The following is a 22,190-nucleotide window of genomic DNA, read 5'->3' as shown; positions in this document are numbered from 1 at the left end:
CAGCGGCTTCTCCAAGGTGGCAGGCAGGAGTCTCTCTCAGCCCTACCTTGGAGATGCCGCCAGGGAGGGAACTTGGAATCTAGATGCTCTTCCCAGAGCGGCTCCATCCCCTGAGGGGAATCTCTTCTTCCAGGGCTCACACTTCTAGTCTCCCATTCATATGCAACCAGGACTGACCCTGCTTAGCTTAAGGGGACAAGTCATGCTTGCTACCACAAGACCAGCTCTCTTCCCTTGGGGTCCTTGGGGCGGTTACAGAGAAGCTGTCAGTTACAGAGAAGCTGCCCCCACCAGAGAGCTACTCCTCCCCCAGGTCATCCGTTGGCCACTCTGGGTGATACTCTGAGTGGACGGGACCCAGAGAGGCAGAACTGGACCTCACGGAGTCCCCTGCCTCTTGCAGCCCTCGTGCTCCGAGATCTGAACACTGGCGCCTCTGACATGGACTCCTGGATGTTGTGGACTCCCAGAATCCCCAGCTGCAATGGCTTTTGCTTGGAGAGGATGGGAGTTGTAGTCCACATCTGGAAGTCCCTATTTGAGGGAACACTGACTGGCACCTTTTGCTTTGATTTCATTTGACTCTGGATGGACTTTGTTTTGACCCATGTTTTGCTGCTTAACGTTCCGTTTACGATCCGCTTCTTTTTCTTTTTCTGTTCCGTGTGTGTTGTGTTTTCATTTCTGGCTTCTCCGTGCACGTTTAACGTAAAGCCTTCAGCCTCCGCTCCGGCGGCAAAACCTGCGGCGGCTGCTGCTGCTGCTGCAGCGAAAACCAAGCCTGCGCCCTCCACCGCTGCCCCCACCAAGCGGCCGGCTTCCACGACGCCCGGCCCAAACAAAAAAGCCACCAGCCCCACGGCAGGTCCCCCCAAACGCCCAGCAGCCAGCACCACGCGACCCTCCACCTTAACTCCTAAGGACTCCAAGCCAAAGGTAAGGAGCGCAGGGCTGCCAAAGGGAGCCTGGAGGCCTGGCAGAGGCTGGATGGAGCTGAGCTACCCTTTGGAGCATCCCTGGGTGGCTGCAGCTGCCTCCCTCTCCTGGTTCATGTTCCCTAGCTAAGGGACCAGGGCTCTGTCCTTCTGCCGGTCAACGCATCACTTCAGGCATCTGAGTAAAGCACATGGTGTGTTCCGCCAGGACTGTACCACTTCTTCAGAAGGCAGGTGGAGAAATGTTTGCCCTCATCTCCCCCCACCCCCATTCCCCCTCTCACGCCAATACTCTTAACATGCCAGAGGAGAGTTTTAGCCTTGCTTCCTTGATGGGCTGGCTTTCCGCACACGGGCTGTGCATGTTAGAAGAGGAGGAGCCCCTAGGCAATTTCCCCCACCTGCATTCTGAAATGATGCAATCCGAGGGAGACTGTACCACGTGTCTGTGTCTCTCCCCCACCCCCTGCCGCCCCCCCACAAAAGCTTGGACTGGGATGCAGCCGTACCCTCTGAATGAAGCCCCCGACGTTGGAAAGTGAGGAGCTGTTTAAAAGGCTGTGGAGAAGAGGCGTCTTGTTACGAAAAGGCCCTGAAGGACTCCGGCTCAGATTTCATTCAGTACAGAGCAAGAATAAGAGGCCGTTCTGAGGAGTGAGCTGAGGGTGGTTGGGTGGGGTGTTGGTTTTAGAGCTGTGTGGCCCGTGCTTGCTTGCAGGAGGTCTCAAGAGCGGCCGGAGTGGGAGGTAGCAGCCTTGGTTCTCCAGCTGCTGTTGAACTACAAGCATGGCTGGGGATGATGGGAGTTGTAGTTGGGCAACAGCTGGACATCCAGTGCTGCCTGCCCTGAACAAGGAGAGGACCATCTCCACCTCTGGCTAAAAGGAGAGCCGGTTTGCAGGATCATTTTCAGGTGTCTCGGGGGGAGTGTGCTACTCACGGTGAAATGGAGCGTGGCCTCTCCTTCATCCACTGTGCATGGCAGGGTGGATTGGGGCCCCCTCCGGGTCTGGGTTTGCCTGAGCAGCAGCCTCTGGTGCTTGTGTTTTCATGGAAATCTTGCCCTTTGGGTAAGTAAAACCTTTGCTTGGCTCCCCGTCTCCATGGTTGCCAGGCTCTGCTTATCAAAATCCTGACACCGACCGCAATTGATTTGCTCGGGTGCAGGAGCCAGAGGAGCAAGAAGTGCCCTGGACCCCAGCCCAGAAGTGCTATTTGGATCCCAAAATGTGTTAGTCGGCGGTTCCAAATCTCTGGTTCGGTGGTTGGAGGTTGGATTTCTAAAAAATTAATCGTTTGAGTGATATCCCCGGGTTGGGTTTCAATATGGCGAATGGGCAGGCGGCCTGGGAGATCAGTGGCCCCACGATTCCTGGGCCCGTGCCTTCCCAGGGAAGAATTTCCTCCCCGGTCTTTCCCTGCAGCGTCAGCTGTTTGTGAATTGATCGGCCATTGCTTGTGTCCCAGATGGTCTTGGGCAAACACTTTCTAAGCCTGCAGAGCAATTTTCTTTTTCTGCCTGTAATTAAAGAGCTTCCTCTTGGCAAAGGAGAAAGGTGGGGGCCACACATGTATCGAGTCCGACGGAGAGCTCAGAAGAAGAGCTGTGTGCAGGGATGGTGCTCGTTCGCTCTGAAGCCTGCCTGTCTCCGTTGTGAATTTCTGGAGGTGTTGGGATTCAGTTTTCCGGGTCCTTCCTTGCAGAACTAATGGAGCTTGGTTGCTGAGAGAAGATAATTTCTTGCATGAGTTGAATCGTAATGTAGAGCGTGGCGTGATATACAGTAACCTAGGTGCTGCTGCCTCATTATGATCTCCTCTGCCTTCCTGTACAGTTCCATGTACGGCAGAGCTTGGATCCACAGATGACATTGGCCTACAACTGCTGTCATCCCTAACAGCATCTGGAGACCCAAGTCTGAGAACCCCCAATGTGTGGTGTTCACCACCTATTCCTATTTGCCACAGGAGAGCAACTCGAGGCTCTCCAGCCGTGGCTGGACTACAGCTCCCATCATCCCCAGTTGCAATAGCTTGTGGGCGGGGATGATGGGGGTTGTAGTCCCAAGTGCAGCTGGAGTTGGCCATTCCCGTGGTAGCAAATGTCCAGTTTGCTACCAACTGTTTCTACAAGAACACCCAGGGATTAGTCCCTCCTCCATCCCTGTTCTGCTGTTCCAGGGACTTTCCTCATCTGGTTACTGCATTTGGCATTCTCTGCTATGGTGAATAAGTATATGGTTGGGATGCTCCTCCAGATGTGAAAGAGCAGAATGCCCACTTATGGGTTAGCAACTTTATTTTCTCAAGCCTGTGTGACTTCCTCTGGGTCAAAAAAAGGGGGAGATTGAGTTCCCTGTTCACTAGGCTGCCTTAACCGGATGGCAGAAACTACCATATTTAGGTTTTTAAGATTGTTATTATTTAAATAGCCCCTCTCTCAGACTAGGAGTAGGATGCAATAAAATTGCCAAGGGGCTTTAGATCTCTTTGCCAAGCTCACTAATCTTTAAGACAGGACGTTCCAAACATGAATACGTTTGCAAAAATTGGGGGTAGGAAAAAGTCACCGCAGGAGGATTACACACACACACACACCCTGCTCTCTATTCTCCCACTTACTTTTTGTGGATCTGCCCCACACATTCTTTTAAAATAAACTGCTCCAAAGCATAGATGGAAAATAAAGTTTGTGTTTGAATGGTTTGAAAATGCCATTTTGACTCATCAGGTACTGTCAGTTTCACTCACTGAACAGCAGGAAAGGGCAGAAGTGATGAGACAAACCACAAGAGCTTCCATCTTCTACAGCAGGGATTCTCAACGTTGGGTACCCAGATGTTATTGGACTTCAGCTCCCACCCAGGCTTTTAATAAATATTGTTTTAATGGTTTTAATGCTGCTTTAAAATATTGTTTTAAAATTTTTAGATTGTAATGTTTTAAACTTTTCATTTTAACTAATGTTTTAACTTCTGCTTTTATTTTGTTGTAAACCACCCAAAGACGTAAGTTTTGGGCGGTATAAAATACGTTCAATCAATCAATCAATAATCCCCTTCCAAAGGCCACTGGGGCTGGGGATTATGGGAGTTGAAGTCCAATAATATCTGTTGACCCAACGTTGAGAATCCCTGTTCTAGAGTTCAGTTCTCCCAGGTCACAAGGAGGCCCTTCCTCCCCACAGCAAATGCAGGTGGACTTGGTGGCGCTGCCTTCCTGCTGCTGCCCAGAGATCCTTGCCACTGCAGCGCTTGCCTTAGGAGGAGGAGCTGAGCCGTGGGGCTTGCTTGAGAGGGAAAGATTTGGGAGTCCCTGGTCCTAAAGGTTGGTTCTGGGTCCATCAAGAGCTGCCAGACCTCCTGCTTGGGCTCGCAACGTAGGAGGTGGAGACTGGGAGACCTGGGGGTGGTAGAGAAATGCCAGTTCCTCTCCCTTCCCATTACCCCCAGAAAGGAAGGGGGTTGGCATCGGGCACATATCAGTGGGCAGGGTGTGGTTGTGCCTGTTGGTTTAGGGGGTGAGAGGGAGCGTAGGACAGACAGATTCTAGAGTTGGGAGGGTCACCCAGTCTACCCCCCTGCTCAGTGCAGGAATCTGCTTACAGCGACCTGGACAGATGGCCACTCAGCCTCTGTCTAAAAACTTCCAGTGAAGGAAAGCCAACCCCTACAAGAGGCAGACTAGAGTCAACGTTGGTTCCCCAGATGTTATTGGACTTCAGCTCCCATAATCCCCAACCTAAGCCCACGGGGGCTGGGGATTATGGGAGTTGAAGTCCAATAACATCTGGGGACCCGACGTTGAGAATCCCTGGACTAGACTGTTCCACTGTCAACAAGCCCTTTCATTTTGGAAGTTGTTCCTAATGTCTAGCCTAAATCTGCTTCCTTGTCATTTCAATCCATTGCTTGTAGCGCCACCCTCTGGAGTGACAAAGTCCATCCCTCCTCGTTCTCTGATTTGGTGGTCAACCAGCAATATTTGACATCAGTTTCCCAGCATCCCAGCCCTAGATGAAATTCGCATCTGATCAGCAGAGCCTTGATTAAGCTGCATGGCCCGGCTTGTGTGTGTGCTTAATTAAAAGAAAGAAAGAAAGCCTGGGTGGCGGGGGGTGGGGGGCGTTCTCTTTCTCTGCATAACAGGATCTGACCCTCTCATGCCCACCTATATAGATGGGGAGTGGGGGTGGGAAATGCCCCATCTAGGAAAAATGAGGGATTGTGTTAAATGTGCTTGATAATCTACTGCCGGAGCCCATTGGAAGCTGGAAAGTGCCCTCATGCACGCCAGACGCACCATTGGGCTTGGAGCCCTCCAGGAAAAGCCTCCGCTTCATCTTAATCTCTTTCTAATTTGGCACCCTGAGGGTGAGGGGTTTTCTTCAGAGAAGTTCAGCTTGAAACGTCTCCTTATTCTGGCTAGGGGGCAGATGCAAAGAGCCCGGACAAGCGAGCCTCTCCTTCGAAGCCACCCTCGGCTACCACCCCTCGGCCCGGCGTGAGAAGCAGCCCGGCTACCCCACGGCCCTCGACCGCGCTGACAAGTACAAACGCGTCCAGCCCGAGGAGCTCAGCCACTTCCCCACCCAAGAGGCCCTCAAGTGAGTTTCTCCCTGCCCTGAGCATGCTGGAATAAATCTTGGGTGCTGGGGTGTGTGTGTGTGTGTGTGAACACGTGTTAGCTTCGCCAGCTGCTACTTGGTTAAATGGTATGGGTGACCCTAGAAGGTGAGGGCCAGGTTGCAGGATGGAGTGAAGAAATGAGATCCTCACCTCGCACTGAGCTGACTGTTCTGTGAAAAGCACAGAACGTTTCTCGTACTTCTGCTCTCACGTGTTTGCAGACCCAGATCCACAAATGGATGCCGATTCCAGGAGTCTCAAATCTTTGCTCCCCAGATGATGATGATGAACTACAACTCCCATCATCCCAGACACAATGGCCTTTGGAGTTGTAGTCCAACAACATCTGTGAAGCCAAGGTTGAGAATTTGCTGATTTAATTACAACAAAGCAGTGTGTCCCTTGCAAACTAGACTTTCCAGAATGCTTTAGAATGCTTTGCTTCTGTGCTCTGCAGCGTTCCTTGTCATTTGTCATGGAGACCAAAAGCAAATTTTATTTTATTTTATTTATCTGTATACCGCCCCAGATTTGCATCTTGGGTGATTTACAGCAACGTAAAACAAAACAAAAATCAGAACTTGAAAACAGTTTCAAACCACAATTCTGGTTTAAAAGCTTGGGTGAACAAATGTGCCTTTAAACACTTTTTAAAAGCTGTAGGAGATGGGGAGGTTCTTATTTCTGCAGGGAGTGCACTCCAAAGCCTCAGGAACAGAGAAGGCCCGTCCCTGAGTAGCCACCAGCCGGGTCTGTGAGTTTCTCAATGGCTGGCCTCTGTTTGCGTGCCAGATAGAACTTGGATCCAGCGAAGGAACTCTTAGCTGGCCTTGATGCAGGGATTTACTCACCGGAGTAAAATCCTTAAAGTGAGGCTTTTACTCAGTTTACTCACTCATTCTTATGTTGACTTTTAAAAAAAGTGTAGTGTATACATATTTTGGGTTAAAATACATATGTCGCCAGTAGTGGCTCATCCTAAGCAGGCAGCTCAGCGGGCCCCTCTCTCTCCTGTCCCATCAGAGAGTCATGCTTCTGGGCTAGATTCAAGGTGCTGGTCTTGACCTTTAAAGCTCTACACGGACCTGTCGGACCACATTCGCCCATATGAACCTGCCAGGGCCTACCGTTCATTGTTTCAGGCCCTACTCATGGCTCCGCCACTAACAGAGATCCAGTTGGCGGGGACTAGAGACAGGGCCTTTTTGGTTGTGGCCCCTCGGCTTTGGAACGCCCTCCGTGAAGAGCTTCGCCATGCTCTCTGCCTCTGCATTTTTAAAAACGACGACTAAAGACACACCTCTTTAATGAGGCCTTTTCATGCTCCATCTTTGGTTCTGTCTGGTAGGTTCTTTAGTGTTTAGTTTTTATGATTTTCAGTTTTTAGCTTTTCAGATTTGAACTTGATACTGATGGTGGTTTTCAACCTGATTTTTTAACTTGATTACTCAATTTGGTTAATTTTATTACTTTTATTGTATATATTGTATCTATTTTATTGTTGTGAGCCACTTCGAGCAGTAGTGTACTGGAGGGGCAGGGCATAATAAATAAATAAATAAATAATGCTGCCTGCAGGCTGCCCATTCATCAGGTAGAGCTGCCCAGCAATCCGAGCAGCCTTCTTGGTTGCCCCCCTGGTTCCTTAGGACAAGCAACTGCTGTATGTAGCTGAAGAATAAACAGACTTCCATAGTACTTTCAGGTTATTTAGGCAGGCCTTAGCTGGAGCTCAAGAACGGGAATGCTGAGAAGTCTTTAACAGTAACAATGGAAGCATATATTGAACACAACTCAAATGGTCAATAATCTTGGAAATCTTAAAGGAGGATTCAGCAGGCAAGATGGAGGGAATGACTTCAGGGGTTCCTCCTGGAGGAACCTGAGGTTAATGAGACCCTCTAAAGCAGGCCTGCTCAACTTAGGCCCCCCCAGCTGTTTTTGGACTACAACTCCCATAATTCTCAGCCACAGCAGCCAATAGCCAGGGATTATGGGAATTGTAGGCCAACATCTGCAGGAGGGCCGAAGTTGAGCAGGCCTGCTCTAAAGGAAGCATGCTTACATGCCCTGTATTAGGATGCTGGAAAGAGACCTGGCTGACCCCAGGGAAGGGGAGCAGAGGGACATAAGAAGAGCCCTGCTGGATCAGGCCCATGGCCTCTCCAGTCCAGCCTCCTGTTTCACACAGTGGCCCACCAGGTGCCTCTGGGAAGCTCAAAAGGAGGAGATGAAGGCATGCCCTCTCTCCTGCTGTTGCTCCCCTGCAGCTGATATTCAGAGGCATCCTACCTCTCAGTCTGGAGGTAGCCCTTAGCCATCAGACTAGTAGTCACTGGTGCATTGTTCCTCCATGAATTTGTCCAAGCCCTTCTAAAGCCATCCAAGCTGATGGCCGCCACCACCATATCTGGCGAAAAGCACCGCTGAATTATTATGCCCCGTGCAGAAAAATCCTTCCTTTTGTCGGCTGTAAATTTCCAGGCACTCAGTTTCATGGGGTGGCCCCTGGTTCTAGTGTTGACTCCGCTGTCTCTTGGTCATGTTTTCAGCCATCAAGACAGACGCAAAGCCCACTGATGCCAAGAAAACCACTGCGAAATCGCCATCAGGTAGTCCGCCTCCCAGGGGCCTGTGTGGGTCACCCGCTCTCCTTGGCTTGGTGTGCTGCTCCCTTCGCTGCTGACTGCCCTCTCTTCTTCTTCTTCTTCTTCTTCCTCCTCCTCCTCCTCCTCCTTTGCAGCCGACTTGAGCCGCCCAAAGAGTGCCCCCGCCTCCACCACTGCCAAAAGCAGTGCCACCACTCCGACGGCTGCTTCTCCCGCCCTACCTGGAGCTGCTGCTAGCCGGCCCAAGCCCAAGCCAGCTGCACCCAAACTCTCCGGGACGGCGAGCATGACTGCCGACTCGAAGAAGGCCTCCACACTGAAAGCGGCACCCAAAACCAGCCCCGTCCCCAAGCCCCCGCGGCCCACAACCAGTGTCTCTGCACCCGACCTGAAGAACGTCCGCTCAAAGATTGGGTCCACGGATAACATCAAGCACCAACCTGGTGGAGGAAAGGTAACCCCCCCCCCCGACACACACACACACAGAGAATGAGATTCAGAGCTGCTTGCCTGTGCTGTGGTGGAAGAGGCCTTGCTGGCCCTGGACCCGAAATGCTGGCTAGCGCTGTTGGCCTTGGTTCTCCTTACAGCAGAGTGAATGGTTCTGCTGCTCCAGATCTGGACGCGTAGCCCTCCCAACTCCAGGCAGACCCCTCTCTCCAGCCAGTAGGTGGTTTGGAAACGGGGTCCGGCTTGGATGGGATACTGTGCTTATGGCGCCCTCTTTGGGTCTCTGCTGGGTCCTGCAGGTTCAGCACCTTCCACATGGGCAGCGGCCAGCTGTGTAGACAGACATGTGTCCCTAACGTAAGGTGTTGAGCCCAAACATACTTGCTTTTGCTGGCCGTGGTAAGAAGGACCGGTGGGATTCCTCCCTATTCCCTGCAGAGGGATTGCATAAGGTCCCCCTGAAGGGGATCTTAAGTCAACACAGGCTCTGACTGGCAGCAGGCGGGGACCTTAGTTAGGCTAACTATGTATCCCGGAATAACAACTCCTGAACTCCCTTCAGTCTTCCCTTTGCTTGCATCCAGGGTTCTCAACCTTGGGTCTCCACGTGTACTGTAATGGAGGGGCGGGGCATGCATATATATATATATATATATATATATATATATATATATATATATACACACACACACACACACACACACACACACACACACATATATATATATATATATATATATATATATATATATATATATATAAAAATTTAGGATGTTGAACTGCAACTCCCATCATCTCTGAAGGCCATGGTGGCTGGGGATGGTGGGAGTTGTAGTCCACCAACATCTGGGGAACTGAGGCTCTGAACCACTGGCTTAAATGATGAAGAGTTGAGATTATGTATTTGAACTTTTTAGCACATCTCTTCCCAAGGTTAAGTAAGGGGCAGCTAAGATGTAAAGAGCGAGAACACAAACAACACCCAATGGAGAATGTAGGTCCTAAAGAAGGAGGAGAGTCATCAGCCCTGGGCAAGCTAAGGGGCCCTCAGCTCCCCTCTGTTTAATCTCCAGAGAAATAATTGTATTGGAAACCTCAAAAAGGGTGGCGGTTATCTCTGGCGGAGTACATAGTTCTCCCAGGAATTGTATTGGCATGTGAGTGATCCCCAGCTATCGGCAAAGTAGCATGGTTGCAAGATTGGAGTTGCATGTTTGTGTAGCTGAGAACCGGAGCCAGCATTCTGGGATTTGTGGTGGGAAATCCAGTTCACATTAGCCCATGCTACTGAGCATGGTGCTCTTGCACAGCTCCCACTGACATGGAGGTTTGTGCAAGAGAACTTCTTTCATGGGTCAGATCTGTCTGTCTTCCGCAACTCTGTTGCTCTTAGTGAGGTTCGAAATCCAGCATATTACTTTGCCTTTCAGTAGAACCATTACTGACATTATTAGGATAATTAACCCTGAGTCTGACAACCTCTCGGTCATTGATTTGTGTGAACAAGCTCCTAATTGGCTTGAGAAGGAGCAAACCATAGCCACGGCATGCCCACGTTTGGGAGAGGAGAGCTGGTCTTGTGGCAGCAAGCATGGCTTGTCCCCATAGCTAAGCAGGGTCTGCCCTAGTTGCATATGAATGGGAGACTTGATGTGTGAGCACTGCAAGATATTCCCCTCGGGATGAAGCCACTCTGGGAAGAGCAGAAGGTTCCAAGTTCCCTCCCTGGTGGCATCTCCAAGACAGGGCTGAGAGAGAGATTCCTGCCTGCAACCTTGGAGAAGCCGCTGCCAGTCTGTGAAGACAATACTGAGCTAGATAGACCAAGGGTCTGACTCAGTATACGGCAGTTTCCTGTGTTCCTATGGCCCAGAGAGAAGGCCGGACCCCCATTACGCAGGCACCAGCTTCCCCTCTGGTCTCTGTCTAGCACAGGAGTTCTCCAGCTTGGTTCTCCAGATTCTGCTGGACTGCATCCTCCATCATCCCCAGCCACAGTGGCTGGGGATGATGGGAGTTGTAGTCCAGCAGCATCTGGGAACCCAAGATTGGGACCCCCCTGACCTCACAAGGGGTTTCAACTTGTCCATCATTGCTCCTCTTTCTGTGCATGAACTGAAGCCACCTAAACAAACTGGAGGTGCATCTTTGGGGAACTGCTAGAAGCAGAGATTACAGTTCCATCCCTTAAATCTGAATATCCCATTGACTGGAAAGGTTGAGCCACCAGGAAGGGTCTTTTTCGTGGAATGCAAGACTCATTGCCGCCTTCCAGTTGGCTGCTCATTCCTGGATTTCCTTGATGTGGCAGAAGCCTGGGAGTGCCTGGAGGTTTGGGGACAGGTTGCCTGGTGTTTAGAGGCCTCGGTTATAGGAAGGCACCCCAAGTACCCTCCAAGGGGGAGAGTCGTGTTTGCCCTCTGTTTCCAGGCTCCAGCCTGTTGGATGCGGACTAGAAACAATACGAGCTTTTTTGCATTGTCCTTGTTTTTTGTGGGTTCGGGGCTGTAGCAGAAAGAAGACAGTCTCCATGAGACAAAATCCAGCTTTGAGTTTGGTAACTTCTAGGGTTTATTTGGGAGTGGGCGAAACACAAACACTTAGCACTGCAATTCTCGGTGATGACCGTGCAGGAATCGCCTTTCGTTATGGTCGTGTCTGGAAATGACGACCAAACAGCAAAGTTGGTGTTTTTCTGCCACTGCAGAAGGAAACCCTCATTTTGAGCTGCTGGCGTCTTTCAGGATAAGGAGCACGGTGTATCTGGATTCATAAAATGGACCATTGTGTGGTTGTGGACTGTGGAAATACATGCTCTGACTTGGAAGACCCTGAGTCATAAATGAATTCAAGAGCTGGTCAGCTCCTAGAGTTGGAAGCTGGGGCTTTTTGTGCTCTTGCCCCTTGGAAATTCCCTAGAGCTCCTACCAGTGTGTCTCAAACCAGAATTTAAGGCAGAGGGCAGTTTCCCAGAATCCCCAGTGGGTGGTAACCAGCCCCTTTTGCAGCTCTGGCAGCAACCACCCTGACGGGTGCACCCCACTGCCCCAGCACCAGAGCAGAGGGCCTGGTCTGGGCACAGCTTCATGCAGCGGTTTGTGCAGGAGGGGAAGGGGCTGGCCTGAAGCCATCTTGGCAGCCCATTGCAGATCTGGGGCTTGCGCCTCCCAGATCTGGGGCTTGCGCCTCCCAGATCTGGGGCTTACGCCTCCCAACGCCAGCCCTGTGGAGCGCCTGCCTTCAGCCCTGCAGTCTTGGGTACAAAATGTCAGCCCCCTGTTTAGATACCCTTCCGGCTTCTCGGGGCCATGCCCGTGTCCCAGTTGTTGGTGTGATGTCCATCCCTCTTCCCCATCATTGCTTTTGTCTCCCCCCCTCCCCCCCCGCAAAGTCTTCATAATGTACAAGTGACCCTCCATTTGTCTCCATTTAGGCAAAAGTAGAGAGAAAGGCAGAGTCGGCTGGGGCGGCCCGAAAGCCTGAGCCCAATGCAGTCTCTAAACTGGCCACCACTAAAACAGCTGTTTCAAAAGAGGGGGCCCCAAAGCAGCCCAATGGGAAAGTGAGTTTTCTTTTGGACTTCTATCACTTGGGAGAGAAAAGGAAAGCTCTTTGGCGCCATTTTACTTTATCCCGCCCGCCCACCACTGTGTCCGTCACTTCCTCTTCTCTCTCCTAACTCTCTACACGCTTTCCTTGCTGTTGACACTCTTCTTCGTAGACCCCTTTCCTTTGCACGCACTTTCCTCTTTGTATGTCCCACTCTGCTGTCCGTGAAATCCACGGGGAACTAGCCCGCAAATGTTGTCTTCTAAACATGCTTTGGAGAGGAGTCCCGCGCCCATTTGTATTCAGGTGGGCAGTCAGGATAATATGGCAGGTGAAGACGAGGTGGGTCGGGGGGCTTAAGCTGTGGTGGAGGGCCAAGTTTGCCCACCCGGGCTTCAGCTGTGTCATGCTGGCATATAGGCCTGCACCTTTGGTGTGAAATTGGGGGCTAATTCTCACAGAAGAGGCAAGCTGGTTAGGGCCCGGATCCCAGGCAGAGAACCAACACCGCCCTCCTTCCTGCCACCATCCACAGCTGCAGCGAGGGCACTGAAGGAGGACTCTTGTCCATCTGCTGCCTGGTTGGCTTTCCTGAGGAGGTGGCGTTAGGTGTCCCACCAGCCTGGCCAGGAAAGGTAGCAGGTGGACACGAGCCTGTGGCCGCGCGAAGGATGCTCCTCCACCTCTGCTGTTGCTTTGTGCCACCCCCCAGCAAGTCCCGCCCCCCCCTTGGGCTCTTGCCTGCTTGTATGTGGGGCTAGCAGCAGCAGCAGCAGCAGCAGCAGATGGGCAAGCTCTTCCCACTGGCACCATTTACAATGCCCAGATGACCGTTCGACCCTACACTCCATCGATCTGGTCTTGTGGTAGCAAGCAGGACCTGTCCCCTTAGCTAAGCAGGGTCTGCCGGGGTTGCATAGGAATGGGAGACTAGAAGTGTGAGCACTGGAAGATCTTCCCCTCAGGGGATGGAGCTGCTCTGAGAAGGAACAGAAGGCTCCAAGTTCCCTCCCTGGCAGCATCTCCAAGATAGGGCTGAGAGAGACTCCTGCCTGCAACCTGGGAGAAGCCTCTGCCAGTCAGTGTAGACCAGGGTTTCTCAACGCGTGGGCCCCCAGATGTAATTGGACTTCAACTCCCATAATTCCTAACCAAAGGCCACTAGGGCTGGGGATTATGGGAGTTGAAGTCCAATAACATCTGGGGACCCACACCTTGAGAAACCCTGGTGTAGACAATCCTGAGCTAGATAGACCAATGTTCTGACTCAGTATACGGCAGCTTCCTATGTCCCTATGCAGGGGCAGGACGGGGGGGATTGCAGTGGCCTAATGCTGCTCCCTACTGTCACCCCCCCAGGCCCTGCCTTACCAGGCAGTGGTGGGGAGTACCAGTGGACCCTCCAGGGGCTGACCAGGCACATGTGGCCCTTTGCCCTGTGCCTGTCCTGCTTGGTCCCGGTGAGGCCCAGGGCTATGTGCACCCTGCTTGTCACACGTGATGCTTTGCCCACACTGTTTGGATGCCTTCAGCCTTTCCTGGTTGTGGCCTAACCTGTTCCAAGGCCCACCGGGAGAGACCCAGCCGTGTTCCGGGCTCTCCTGGCCCCCCAGGGGCAGAGTCTCCCCTCCCACCCGCAGTCCATTGCTTTTGTGCATTCAGGCTGGACCATCCAACACAGCCCTTTTTGTGAGCTCCTCATAATGGCCTGCAGGGCTTGTTTCAGCTTGCCCAGAACACAGACAATGCCTCCGTCTGGCTGGCCTCAAAGCCAACCTCAATTAAGTTGCACTTCAGCGGTTCTTTTTCGGGTCGTGGCTCAGCCTTGGCTTTTTTGAGGTGGGCCTGGGCCAGCCAGATGGCTTTGCACTCCCTGCTTCTGCAAGCAGGCTGGGGCAGCCGGCTTACGGAGGGCCCTGGCTGGCTAGTTGGAGGAGAGTCCCTTGGGAGGAGAGCTGGCCCTGTGGCAGCAAGCATGAGTTGTCCCCTTTGCGAAGCCAGGTCTGCCCTGGTTTGCATTTGCATGGGAGCACTGGAAGATAGTCCCTACAGGGGAGGGGTCCACTCAGGGAAGAGCATCTGCATGCAGAAGGTTCCATGTTCCCTCCCTGGCTACATCCCCAAGATAGGGCTGAGAGCGACTCCTGCCTGTATCCTTGGAGGAGGCACTGCCAGTCTAGGTAGACAATACTGAGCTAGATGGACCAAGGGTCTGACTCGGTAGAAGGCAGCTTCCTATGTTCTTGTGGCAGCTCCTTCCGCTGGAAGAGCCAAGAGGGTGAGGATATCCTGGGAGAAGCCGCCACGGAGGGGCTTTTGTGCAGTTGTCTCAAGACAGCGCATCCCTGTGGTCGTTCTTGTTCATCCTTTTAAAATGGGCACCCCTTTACCCTGCCCGAAGGGGAGTGGTGGAATCCTCCAGCCACATGGGATGCTCTTGGTCTTTCTCCAGAGCATGTCCTCTCAAACTTGGATTCCCAGATCTTGCTGGACTACAACTCCCATCTTCTGCAGCCACAAAGGTTGTCGCTGTAGCTGAGGGTGGTGGGTGTTACAGTCCAGAATAACCTGGGGACCCAAGTTGGAGAGGCCCTGCCTTAGGGGGATTGCTTTTGAATCCATCCCGTTCATCCGTGACTTTCCAGGGAGGCAGCTAAAGTTTTGGTCTTGCCGAATGTCGAACGGCTGCCTTTGTGTGGGCTGCCAAACATTTAAAAAGCCTATACTTAGATCAACAAAGTCGCCTCTTCAGGCATGGAGAATGGCAGCAAAAATAAAGCCGGGCTGGTGTTACTCCAGTGAAGCGGACTCTCTTCCATGGCAAGCCTGGAGAGGTTTGAACTGGGTTCCAGATCGTCAGGCCATGCTTGGAGAAGTCAGGAGTCTCATCTTCCCTGAAAGGAGGTCCTGCAAAACCCCATTCAGGCTACAGGGAAGCTCTTCAGCTGAGAAGTGTGTGGGAGCTGGGTGGTACGGCGTCTTCTCGCCTCCAGTACTGCTGGGTCCCTCTTGGCCCTGGTAAGGTATTCCATGTAATCCCCAGTGGGACGAGAGGAAACGCTGTGTGTGCATATCTCCACCCCCACCCTCTAGCTGTATTGCATGGTTCAGAGGTGGGCAGAAGGTAAACTGGTGGACCATTGTCCAGTGGGAGACTGGTCGGCTGGTGGACCGTTAAGCATTTTGCCTGCTGATTGATGGACTCCCCTGATCCCCACTAGGCGTCACTTCTGATGTTCTTCAGCAAGAGGGCAGACGCAGGGTCACTTAACACAGATCAGTTAGGCCTTGGATTCTAGTGCCAATAAAAAGCAGGCCACAGAAGACCAAGACGCAGCCCATCCCTGCCTTGCCCACTGAGAGCGATCTACAGCCTGCCTATTATCTGAGCAGGAATCGGGCCAATAAAAGAAACACCCCCACCAGGAGCAGGGACAGGGGGGTGGGGGGTGTCTGGAAAGGCAAGCCCTTTTGCAGCGGCCCTGTTGGTGCCCGTCTGCAGGACGCAGGGAGGGGCTGAGCACGGTGCTCCTGCCACGACCACTGCCTGCTTCGCTGCCTCGTTTGTTCATTTGCTTTCTCTTTCCCTCTTTCTCTCTCCCTTCCCTGTCCAAGTTCGTTCACGCTTCGCCCTCAGAATTGGGTTGGAATTCTAACACCGCTCTCTGTCTGTCCGTCCGCCCACGTGTCCAAGTGTCGCTCCCGTAAGAGAGTTCTAACCAGCCCTCTTCCCTTGTGTCATTCTCTCCATCTCTGTGACGCTCCAGGTCCAGATAGTCTCCAAAAAAGCCAACTACAGCCACATCCAGTCCAAGTGTGGGTCCAAGGACAATATTAAGCATGTCCCTGGAGGTGGGAATGTAAGTATTGAGGGGCTCTGGACAGCTGTCTTTCTACTAACTCCTTTTTCTTGTGCTGTTTTTGACTGTGGAGTGTGTGTGCGTGTCCATATCTCTCTCTGTGTGTAGCCTTCTTTCCCCCCAAAGGATCAGGCCCAGCCCAGCATTTCTTGGGAGAATTTCTTCCGTTCCTGGATTTTAGAGAGAGAGAGAGAGAGAGGTACACATACAGTAGCCCACTAAATGAGGGACATCACTGGGCAAGAACATTATCTGGATTCAGCAATGTGTCACAATATCAAGAGAGAAACCAAATGATATAATGCTGGTACTTAATATAATAACTATATATAAAAACTATCCTAACTCAATTGGATATGATTTCTCAAAGTCAATATAATATGTCCATATAACAAAACTGAGTTCATAAAGGATAATAGATGAGGTTTCATGAGAATATTGACTGTGTATCCAGTAGAGAAAATCAAATCCAAGAATATATCCAGTGATTCATTTCTGAAATAACATGCTGTCAACGGGTGGGAAAAGTGTGGGCTAATATCTCCATATGAGTGCAATGCCATATTCAATTGATGGAGTATCCATCAGTCTCATGGTCTTGCCAGACGCGTTTCGAAATGTATGTCGTCTTCCTCTGCAGCTGTCTTTTAAAAGATCACATCATAATATATCCACTCGAATATATATGTATATGTTGTAGTATATCCTTAACCAAAAGCTGCTCTAGGACTGACCAAAATAAATATAATTATATGCCACAATGAATATCCCAAATAATATTATATGAGCATACATTTCCCATTATAGTATCATTGGAGTCCACAACTCTAAATATATAAATTCTCCTAAAGTGATCTGTAATAGTCACTATCAGGAAGATTCTTACCTCCACCTGTGGACTTCTGTCCCTTCATAGGGATTGAACTAACAGATCATTCTCCCTTCAGTTCTCCTTGCTAAATGAAATCTAATGGCTTAAAAAGGTAATCTATCCTTGTCCATTGAGGTATTACATACACCTTGAGCCACCACTGAATTGGGTATCCAACATCCTAATCCTGCAACAACTTACTTCCATGGATTAAAACATAATGTCCACGTGTGCATATAAAATAGTTATAATATCTAAAACGATGGCCAACTATTCCCTGTATCTCCACCAGAAAGGCCGTCAACCTCTTCATTTAAGCTGAGTGGGGACCTCACTGCGTGGATCCCATATAATTTCCTGTGTGTGGGCCAAATGTTTGTATCCTTGTCTAGGGAAGGGCCATAGCTCAGTGGAGGAGCACCTGCTCTGCATAGTGAAGGTCCCGGGTTCAATCCCGGGCAGCATCAGGTAGGGCTAGGAAAGACACCCCACTCCCCCGCCCCATCTGAAACACTGAAGCTGCTACTGTGAAGCTCCTCTTCCCTGAAAGAGAGGGACCACTGATCAGATTGGAAGGCGGACTCCTGTATTGGCCTATGTCCGTATTTTGGACCATTATTAGTCTATAGAGATGTTTGTGGTGTGGAACCAGAGTGCTCTGAACATTGCCCAACTGTTTTGCCTTCCCTTGAAAACAATTGGAAGTTCAGAGAGATCTGGTGGGAACTTGCTGTCAAGCTGGATTCTTCTATGCCATCTTGGGGTATAGGATGTATAGTGCTCCCCCAGTACACAGGTGTGCAGTTGAATGGACTGCCTGTGACGTTTATCGGTGAAGGTGTATCTGGATTCCAGGGGCCCTTTTTTTGCCAGCTGTGCCACAGCTGTGCCCCATTTCTTCCCCTGAAGATGCCTCAGCTGACGCCTGGACATCTTCCAAAAACTCTGTTCATTACTTCCTGATTAGGTTGGCTTTTTGTGACAGATTGGCCAAAGGAAGCAGGAAGCAGATTCAGCTTTTTTTTAAAAAAAAAAATATGGATTTACTCACATGTGGATATTTTTACCTGCCCCAAGCCTTCAGGATTGGGCTTCATCTGAAAAGGCAGGGTGTTTTTACTAACCAGACCTTTAGCCCAGTTCTCAAGGTTGGGTCCCCAGATAATGTTGGACTACAGCTCCTATGATCCCTAGTCACAATGGCCGAAGGTGATGGGAGTTCTGGTTCAACAGTGTTTGAGGATTCCACTTTGAGAACCTACCCATTCGGCCATGTGTGTGCGTGTGTCTGTGTCGTAAAGAGCACCACGCAGGTGGATAGACACCAGCATATGTACCTGTAAATCCATCCTAGTCTTGGCTGTACAGGCAAACCTTGCCATATGTGGCCCCAACATTAACAGTTCCGCGTATCCACGCTCGGTCAATTGACACCCGACCTCAGTATACTCAGGTTGTTTCTCGGTATACATGTGGGGCAGGGGAAGATTTTAAAAGGGTTGGTTTTTGTGTATACATAGTTTTGGGGTGGCCAGAAATGACCTCCAAGGTTATTTCCGGCCACCATTTTGTCAAGCGGAGCCATTTTGTGGCTCTCTTTTTGGAAAGTTTTTTTTTACCACAATTTTCTGTGGGGGAAATGGAGGAATTGTGGCTTCTGGGGGGCATTCCTGGGCAGCAGAAGACCTGCGGAGCATGGTACAACACTTTTTATTGCAGTTATTTTAGCTGTTTTCAGCCTTTTTTGATCATGTTTTGCCCCTGGAGGAACCTAACCCAATTGCCATAGACTAAATGCCCCGTTATCCACGGTTTTGTTATCCGCAGAAATTGGTGGGGACATAACCCCCGTGGATAACTGGGTCTGTCTGTGCCACATTGGTCTCCCACTGTCTAGTTCTCACCAACGTGGCAGACCTGAGTCTGGTCTGTACCACTGCAGCTGGAGGCTCACATATGATGGAGTGTTTCTCCATACAAAGGGGAACCACCCACCACCACAGAGAGAGAGAGAGAGAGAGAGAGAGAAATCTAGCTTGCCAGGGAGAAAGAAGAGTTCTGGCTTAGCTTTCTTCTTGACATACTAGTTTTCCATGTGCTGGGTAGTGTATTTGCTCAGAGGAGTTGTCCATCATGTGAGCCCCCTCTTGCAGTCTGGAGTGGTACAGTCCAGACACAGGTTGACCCCCTCCTTAGTGAGACCATAAGAACAGCCCTGCTGGATCAGGCGCAAGAAGGCCCATCTAGTCCTGCATCCTGTTTCACACAGTGGCCCACCAGATGCCACTGGAAGCCTACAGCAAGAGTTGAGGGCATGCCTTCTCTCCTGCTGTTACTCCCCTGCAACTGGTACTCGGATGCATCCTGCCGAGGCTGGAGGTGGCCTATAGCCCTCCGACTAGTAGCCGATGATAGACTCCTCCTCCATAAAGTTATCCAAACCCCTCTTAAAGCCATCCAGGTTGTTGGCTGTCACCACAACTTGTGGCAGAGAATTCCACAAGTTGATTATGCGCTGTGTGAAAAAGTACTTCCGTTTGTTGGTCCTAGATTTCCTGGCAATCCATTTCATGAGATGAAATGAACTCCGCCAGTGTTGCAGACATTCACCTTAGGCTCTGTGCTCCACGTGAAAGCTGCTCTCTGCAGCATACACATGGCCATGCGTTAACACCCACGGTCTGGACACAGGGAAAAGCTGGATTCCAACCAGGGTGGCCATGGCAGACCCCTGAGTATTCTGCTAGGTGGGTGGGTGTCAGCCAGAGAGCGCACTTCAGCTGAGTGTGCACACGGGTCCCCCTTTCTCCCCCCCCATACATTTTGGAGATCTAATAGCACCCCTGTTAACAAGCCATTGGGGGTGTTGAAGCGCCAGCTGCTTATCGGGGATGAGAGCTGTGTCCCTGTTAGCTTCACACACCTTTCAAGCAAAGGGTTCCTCCTGTGGGATTGCCTGGCAGCTCTCACAGGGGGCCAATTCCAGACAAACAACCACTCCGCACCTGAAAAGGAGGCCAAAGGTCCCCTGCCTGGCTGTCAGAAATAAGCACAACATTGGGCTTTAGAATCCAATGGGCTACCAAGAGCGTAGTTTCCACAAATCAAGAACACAAGAAGAGCCCAACCAAGCCCAGCATCCTGCTTCCCACAGCGGCCAACCAGATGCTTCAGGGAAGCCCACAAGAAGAAGTGGTCCTTCATAGCTGCCCCCGCTCTAGCAGCTGGTATTCAGAGGTACACTGTCTCTGAAGGTGGAGGAGGTTCAACATAGTTCCTGCATTGCCTATTGGTCATGGAAGCTGTCTTCCTCCATGAATTATTAGGCTCTTGCTTTAAAAACCCCTAATAGGGATAGGCAACCTTGGCTCTCCAGATGTGGCCGGGATAAAATGTGGCCGGGGTGGTGGGAGTGGCTACTTAAACCACAGCTGGAGAGCCTTATAGGTGATTGGCCACCACCCACATCCCGTGACAGTAAATTCCAGGAATTGGTTATGTGTTGTGTGAAAGAATCCTGTCTCCTCTGTCCTGAACCTTCTTCTCGTCAATTTCATTAGATGCCTCCCAGGTTCTGCTGCGAAGGGAGGAGAGAAAGCTTTCTGTCCACTACACCAGAGGTTCTTAAAGTGGGGTGCACCAGATGTTGCTGAAGTGCAGCTCCCAGCCAGCATCCCTCAGCCTTTGTGGATGCTGGAAGTTGTTCTTCAGCAACATCTGGCAGACCCCATGTTAAGATTCACTGGTTGACGTCATGCACAATTCTAAAACTCCGGCCATGTTCCCCCTTGCTTGGCTTTTTTCTAAACAAAAGAGCCCCATATGCTTTCGCCCAGGGGTGGCCAAGCTGAGGCTCTCCAGCTGGGATGATGGGAGTTGTAGTCCAACAACAGCTGAAGAGCCTCCTCTTGGTCACCTCTCATTAACCTTTCCTTGTAGGGAAGGTGCTCTGGCCCCTGGTCGCTTTGGATGCCCTTTCCTTGCACCTCTTCCCGTTGTAGAGTGCCTTTTTTTTGCAACAAGTTGATCAGAAGTGGGTTAGTGTTCCAAATATGGACACATCACAGAATGTATCAACAAAACCTAAGGACAGCCCTGCTGGATCAGGCCCAAGGTCTCCTAACTGGTCCAGCATCCTGTTTCCCACAGTGGCCCACCAGATGCCTCTGGGAAGCCCACAGGCAAGAGGGGAGGGCCTGCTCTCTCTCCTGCTGCTGCTCCCCTGCAACTGGTATTCAGAGGCATCGTGCCTCTGAGGCTGGAGGTGGCCCACAGCCACCAGACTAGTAGCCATTGATAGACCTGACCACCATGAATCTGTCTAAGCCCCTTTTAAAGCCATCCAAGCTGGTGGCCATCACCACATCCCTTGGCAGAGAATTCCACAGACTAATTATGTACTGTGTGAAAAGTACTTCCTAAATTTCCCGGCCTTCAGTTTCATGGGATGACCCCTGGTTCTAGTGTGGGGTGAGAGAGGGAGGAACGTTTCTCTCTCTCCACACCATGCATGATTGTATAGACCTCTAGCATGTCTCCCCATAATTGTCCTCCTTAAGATACGGGGACCAGAACTGTACACAGTACTCCAAATGGGGCCGCACCATAGTTTTGTAGACGGGCTTGGATGATCTGAGGAGTTTTATTTTCAGCCCCTGCTTGGGAGTTGTAGCCCTGCTCTGGTGCAAGCTCTGTGCTCCCTTGGGCAACTCGGTCTTTCAAGATGGGCCTTTCGTTGCTTAGTCAGTCCTGGGGAGTTACATACAGCTAAGCCTCCAAGCACACCCTTGTTTCCTGCAAGCCAGGGAGGAGTTGAATTGCAGGGAATTCTGCGTGGGGGTCCCTGGATGACTGTGTGTTGCACGGAAAGCTCAGGGGGAGGCCATCCGTGGGTCGGGTCAAAGTTGCAAGTGCTTCTCGTGCAAACCATTTCTGGCTGTGGACCTTGCCTGCCGCTCTTTGCTGTTCTGGTTTAGCTGCTTCCCCTAGAGCTAGAAACCTCACGCTTCCAGAGAGCCTCGTAGGGTGCCAGATGTTGCTCTGGCTGGAACGCCAGGGGCACTGGATGCAGCTGGAAAGTTGGCCGCCGAAAAAGGGCTTCTTTGCAACGGCTGCTTCTCACGTTCACGGTGTAGGCAGAACCTCTTTGACCCCGCGGTCCACTTCCTCCCCCTCCCAGCAGCAACAGCCGGTGCCGAATAAGCCAGTCTGCAGGGATAAGCTCCGGAGCAGTGCCCTCCAGCTGTGCCTCCCCTCCCCTTTCCGACTGGGCTGTCTCCTTGTCCTTT

At 51.2% G+C, this 22,190-nt stretch overlaps 1 protein-coding gene across 19 annotated transcripts in view; it reads left to right on the top strand.

The window, feature by feature from the left end:
• MAP4 (microtubule associated protein 4) overlaps positions 1-22,190 on the top strand; it is a 242,992-nt gene that overhangs the window by 202,965 nt on the left and 17,837 nt on the right. For 15 of the 19 annotated variants that reach the window (XM_053263530.1, XM_053263545.1, XM_053263544.1 and 12 more), the window contains 6 exons: positions 715-936; positions 5,364-5,541; positions 8,116-8,175; positions 8,307-8,626; positions 12,056-12,184; positions 15,939-16,031. In XM_053263530.1, coding sequence (XP_053119505.1) covers positions 715-936; positions 5,364-5,541; positions 8,116-8,175; positions 8,307-8,626; positions 12,056-12,184; positions 15,939-16,031 — 1,002 coding nt within the window. The remainder of the gene's footprint in view (positions 1-714; positions 937-5,363; positions 5,542-8,115; positions 8,176-8,306; positions 8,627-12,055; positions 12,185-15,938; positions 16,032-22,190) is intronic. The other 4 variants (XM_053263537.1, XM_053263536.1, XM_053263538.1 and 1 more) reach the window with 3 other exon arrangements.

This window comes from Hemicordylus capensis, chromosome 6 (assembly GCF_027244095.1).
Source record: "Hemicordylus capensis ecotype Gifberg chromosome 6, rHemCap1.1.pri, whole genome shotgun sequence".
Classification (NCBI taxonomy): Eukaryota; Metazoa; Chordata; class Lepidosauria; order Squamata; family Cordylidae; genus Hemicordylus; species Hemicordylus capensis.
The sequence above is the reverse complement of the archived record's forward strand: the minus strand, read 5'-3'. Positions and strand labels throughout refer to the sequence as shown.